The following is a 5,437-nucleotide window of genomic DNA, read 5'->3' as shown; positions in this document are numbered from 1 at the left end:
GGCTGGCAGCAACCTCAGCTGCCCAGCCAACGGGTCAACGCCCCGTCCTCGTCATTGAGAAATAGCAAAACCGGATATGGGACTTATTTTTTTTTTCATTGACAATATAACCATCCAAATAGAGTTTTTTGAAGAGAAAGGTTGTTTCGTGGAAATAATTTGGGTGAGACTCCTACTAAACAAAATCTGCTAACGGATTGCAGCCCAAGTAAGGACTCTCTTTGGTTTGTTGCATTGGATCTGGATCTTTTTTTTAGTACATCGGTTGGAGTAGCCATATAAGACACGGGCGCATGCCGTGTTGATCCGCCGTATACAAACCGAAAGTACGATCTGCAAAGGAGCCCTAGGCGATCCTCTCCTGTCCTTGGTCAACCCCGGGCGGCCGCATCATGTCCACGTCGGGCCTCTTGTCTGCCATGCGCGGCGCCGGCCGCCAGCACATCACCGGTTCCACCCTCCGCACGGCACCGGCAGCCGGCTCTCACGTCTTCCGGATCGAGGAGTTCACGCGACTCAGGGAGAAGACGGCCAATGGCGTCGCCGTCTTGTCAAGCCCGTTTGCCGTCGGCGGCCACGAGTGGCGTATCAGGTGCTTCCCGAACGGCAGGATCAAAGATTCGGAGGGCCATGTCTCCCTCCACCTCCAGCACGACAGCCACGCCAGGACCGGCGACGTCACGGCGACGTACAAGATGAGCATACTCGACAAGTCCTGGGAGCCGTCGTGCACCCAAATGATGGAGAATCACCGCTTCGAGACAGACGATGGTTACTGGGGCTGGAGAAAGTTCATGAAACACAAAGATCTTGATCTTGACAGAGAGAAGTACCTCAAGGATGACTGCCTCTCCGTCCTCTGCGACGTCACAGTTGACCTCGGGCTGCGAACCACCGATGAGGTTGCGGCGCCCGAGCAACTCAATTCGGAACCAGCGCCTTTGGAGCCTCCTCATGGCTTACATCTCGCGGAAGCAGCGGACGTGATGATCCACCTCGGCGACGGGAAGAGGATCGGAGCGCACCGGTGGGTGCTGGAGGCCCGATCCCCCGTATTTGAGTCTGAAATCGCGCTCGCCCCGACAACCGGCGAGAACATTGCTGAACTACGCGTCGACGGCATGGATGCCGACGTGTGCAAGGCGCTGCTCAGGTTCATCTACACCGACTCACCGCCGGCGCAGCTCGAGGAGGCACCGGCAACGACCGTGGAGCAGCTGCTCATGGCGGCGGACAGGTACGAACTGAAGAAGTTGAGGGCCGCCTGCGAGGAGGCGCTGTGCAAGAAGATCGACGTGAGCTCCGTGGCCACCGCCCTGGCGCTGGACGAGCGGTACGGCTGCCCGGCACTGAGGAAGGCGTGCATGCGCGTCCTCTCTTCTCCCGATAACCTAGAAGCTGTGGCAGCGTCATCTGATGGTTTGGAGAAGCTCAAGACACTCAGCCTCTCTGTCCTGCTGGATCTATTCGACAAGAACATGCCGTTGCGTGAGCAGCAACGGATGCTCCGGACTATCAGACTCGTGTCGGATCAGTCTGATAAAGGGTGGTGAAGGGTTTAGAAGGCCCCCATTCCATTTTCTTTCATCATATATCATCTCTGTAGGAAAAGGGAAATATCATTGCTACAGAAGGCACATGTGCGTAGCGTCTAGCGTCTGGTCTCCCTTCTAATGATTTCATGGTCTGTCGCTCTACTCTTTTCCCATTATTTAGGGTTGTCAGCGTAGTAGTTAGTTACTCCACTTCCTTGTATTGGTCTGTTTGCTGCGATTTGGGTGGTTGTCGTTTGTGTTTTGGCCGTGCTGTGTTGCCCTGCTTTATATATATAACACGAGACAAAATACACGCCAAACAATACATACAAGGTACCAAAGAGTCCCCTCAAAGCAGATCCTACCCGCACAATAATAAAAATCATAAAACGAGTACGCTACCGAGAACCACTGAAAGGCCCCAAGACAACGCCACGCCCGTTTCTTTTCTTTGAATAGTCAGATGACAAGGCAACAAAAATTATATTGTAATGAATATTTATTTGCAATTGAAATGGAAAACATATATTTATGTGGCTTCAGGCCCCTTTTTGTTATCTAGCCCCAGCCACCCGAAATGTTAGGACCGGGCCTATGTGATGGTTTCAAGCAATTGAAGACGGTATGCCCCTCGGCCTGTTGGAGCTCCTCATGAAGAAGGTGTCGCGACATAAGCCTAATCTTGCGGAAGTGACGATCCACCTCGGCGACGGGCAGACGATGGTGGCACACCGGTGGGTGCTCAAGGCTCCGGTCACCCATCCTCAAACTGGATCTAGCCCTCGCCTCGAACAATGCCACCGCTGACCATCTACTCCTGCTAGAGAATGACAAGGACGCCGATGTGTTCAAAGCACTACTCCAGTTCATCTACACCGAACGCAGCTCGAGATGGCACTGCCATAGAATGTGGAGCGTCTCACAGCAGCGGACAGGTTTGAGCTGGAGAAGCTGAAGCTCCTCTGCGAGGAGGCGCTGTGCAGGAAAATTGACGCCAGCTCCATGGCGGCGTGCAAGCAGTTCCTCTGGAAAAACGTGCTGACAAATGCGCAACCAATTAGTACCAATGTATTATGAATTTACCAGCTAGCTAGTGCGTTACTCCAATCATAAAAAAATATGAATTTATAATACTCAACTAAGAGATTTATCTCCTTCGGATATCAGATAACAGGGCTTGCTTCATAAGCTAAGCAATTGAATAATAGCACACTGTTTGCAGTTTTGTTGATTGAACTGAAGGTATAATTGTGATCGTTTAACCTTTAGCTATCTCCATCTTCTTCAAATTCCACTGTGTAATCATCTTCGGAGACTACCTCTATCAAAATATAAGATGTATTTTGACACTACGGCAATGTCAAAAAACATCTTATATTTCGATACCCAGGGAGTATTTCAGATATGAGATACAAATACGCCAACTGTGGTTGTCTCAGGACTTTTAGTTAATTCCTGATCAACTAAAAGCCAAACTGTGCCTCTTGGCAAAACAAAGTGACTTAACAGCCAAACTGTGCCGAGAGCCAGATCTCTCAGGCAAACAGAAATTTCCAAAAGCATTTTCCAAAATAAAGTGACTTAACAGCCTCTGGTTCCGTCAGCTCTTTGCCGAGAGGCATGCTCGGCAAAACTGCCACAGCCAACTGACAGTTGCTCCCAGCGCATGCCACTTTGCCGAGAGCCGCACTCAGTAAAGATTCATTCCTAGTTCTGTTTCTTCTGCTTTTCCCTCGGATCACTGCAGCAAAAACAGATATACAATACGCAAACTTGCATTTGAAGTCACAAAGTCTAACAACAAACTCACATAACCAATATATAAATAGTTCACACAAGCTTTATTTGAAATCACAAAGTAGGTCTTTGGTACACGTGCCTACTCACTAAACAACAAAGCAGTCAATGCACGTCTGCATGTGACCACGTGATAAAAGCAAAACCACAATTATGACGAACTGAGAGAGAATTATCAAGTTCTTCCATCCACTGAACCCGATAAGCCGTTTCTGGCTTGCACCATTGCCTAAGCCTAATTCAGATTTTCTCTTATGGTTAAGTACATACTGATTGTAATGATACTCTGTCTTCTCTCTGTTGTTGAACGAGTCGTGGGAGCTGCCTTCATAGCAAAGCACTTGTTCATTGCATTCAGACAATGAATCGTAGACTCCTGGACACCTACCTCTATACACCGCATACCACTTTATCTACAAAGAAAGAGAAAAGGAGGCAGAGACGAAATGCAAGGTTAAAATATCACATAATACTTAATCTATGTAAGCATTCGTCACTCATATAATCAAAAGCATCGCAAGTGGCAATCCAAGTCCATATCAGCAGCTACATGAGTATATCACTAAATCAATGCCAAACTATCTAGGTGGGCTACTCCGAGATGTAGTCAGTGAAACCAGTGATCGTGGAGTCAGAGCACGTGGGGGCATCCCCCACAATGGAGGAACAAACGTCGTCGAGAGTGAAGGTCGGTGGACTCAATGGCATCGGGTCGTCACACTCCTTAAGTGGTGGGGCTTTCCTCTCCTTAGATGGCGGATTCTTCTTGGCCAGATCCTCAAAATACTTTATTAGGATCAGCTGCGGGTTCTTTTCAATGAGCGCCATCAAGTGGTCCTCGATGCGCTTCTCCTTGACCACGGAGTCAACCCTAATGGAAGCTGTGTCGCCGAAGGAAGCCATAGCCGTGAAATCGATCGGTGCTAACACCTTTCATCCTACAATGAAAAATAGCATAAGAATCAAATATCAAAGATTACATCTAAGAAAATTAATTATGATGGACACTCTCTCACGGATATTTCGACTTTCGGTGATGGTCGATCTGGGTGAGTACATCATGCATGACAAATGTATATCACAGGACGAACTCGCACAGATCGACCGCAATCGGCAAAATTCAATTTTCTTTCTCCAAGAACAACTCTCATCTCTCTCACATATATATGTTGGACACTCTCTGGTGGTGGTATATATGGTGGACACTCTCTCACAGGTATTTCGACTTTTGATGATGTTCAAGCTAGGCGAGTCCGTCGTGCGTGACAAATGTATATCATAGGAATAACTCGCCCAGATTGATCGCCATGGACAAATTCTATTTTATTCCTCCAAGAACAACTCTCATCGACACTCCTTCACGTATATATGGTGGACACTCTGTCTGGTGGTTGTATATATGTTGGACACTCTCTCACGGATATTTTGACTTTCGGTGATGGTTGAGCTGGGTGAGCTCATCATGCGTTATCAAGATATAACAGGAAGAGCTCACCCAGATCGACCGTCATCGTCAAAAGTCAATTTTCTTCCTCCAAGAACAACTCTCATCAACTGTCAGTGATGGTTGCTCTTCCTCTATTCCTCCTACTTTGAAAAGATCACAGACGAGGAATAGAGGAAGCGCGACCCCCTACGACAACAATCGGTACCATTCCTCTGAAAACATCTCGCATCTGTCAAATATGGTCATCACTCGCTCAAGATAAGAACTAGTACATAAAAACTACTACAAAAAACTACTATGAAAACTACTAGTCCCACTACAAGATAAAACTAATACATAAAAACTAATGCAAAAAATTACTACATAGCATCCATACAAAAAACAAAAACAAGTAGATGCAAACAACAACAAAATCCATGCATACATCCACACATAGCATCCATGCATACAACATCACCAAAAATTATCTACATAGCATCCATCCATCTATCAATCCATACATCTAGTCATCCATCTATCTATGCATCCATCTATTTATGCATCTATGCATGCATCCAAATATTCATACATCCATACATACATACATCCACACATGGAGAGGGGGGAGCTCACCAAGTAGACCGAAGGGAGGAGCTCGGTGTGGGGGCGCGGGGTGGGG

The 5,437-nt window shown here is 47.4% G+C and overlaps 1 protein-coding gene across 1 annotated transcript; it reads left to right on the top strand.

Moving 5' to 3' along the window:
• The first annotated feature begins 340 nt into the window (after window positions 1–340).
• On the top strand, window positions 341–1,553 carry LOC119332935 (BTB/POZ and MATH domain-containing protein 2-like). The gene has a single exon (XM_037606018.1). It carries the CDS (start codon window positions 393–395, stop codon window positions 1,551–1,553), a length of 1,161 nt encoding a protein of 386 aa, XP_037461915.1. The 5' UTR covers window positions 341–392.
• The last annotated feature ends 3,884 nt before the right edge of the window (window positions 1,554–5,437 follow it).

Source organism: Triticum dicoccoides, chromosome 7A (genome assembly GCF_002162155.2).
Source record: "Triticum dicoccoides isolate Atlit2015 ecotype Zavitan chromosome 7A, WEW_v2.0, whole genome shotgun sequence".
Taxonomy (NCBI): Eukaryota; Viridiplantae; Streptophyta; class Magnoliopsida; order Poales; family Poaceae; genus Triticum; species Triticum dicoccoides.
This window is presented reverse-complemented; position numbering and strand designations above follow the sequence as displayed.

What these genes read in the sequence shown, in the direction of transcription:
- LOC119332935 (XM_037606018.1), top strand. Translation starts at nt 393, where the DNA reads ATGTCCACGTCGGGCCTCTTGTCTGCCATGCGCGGCGCCGGCCGCCAG.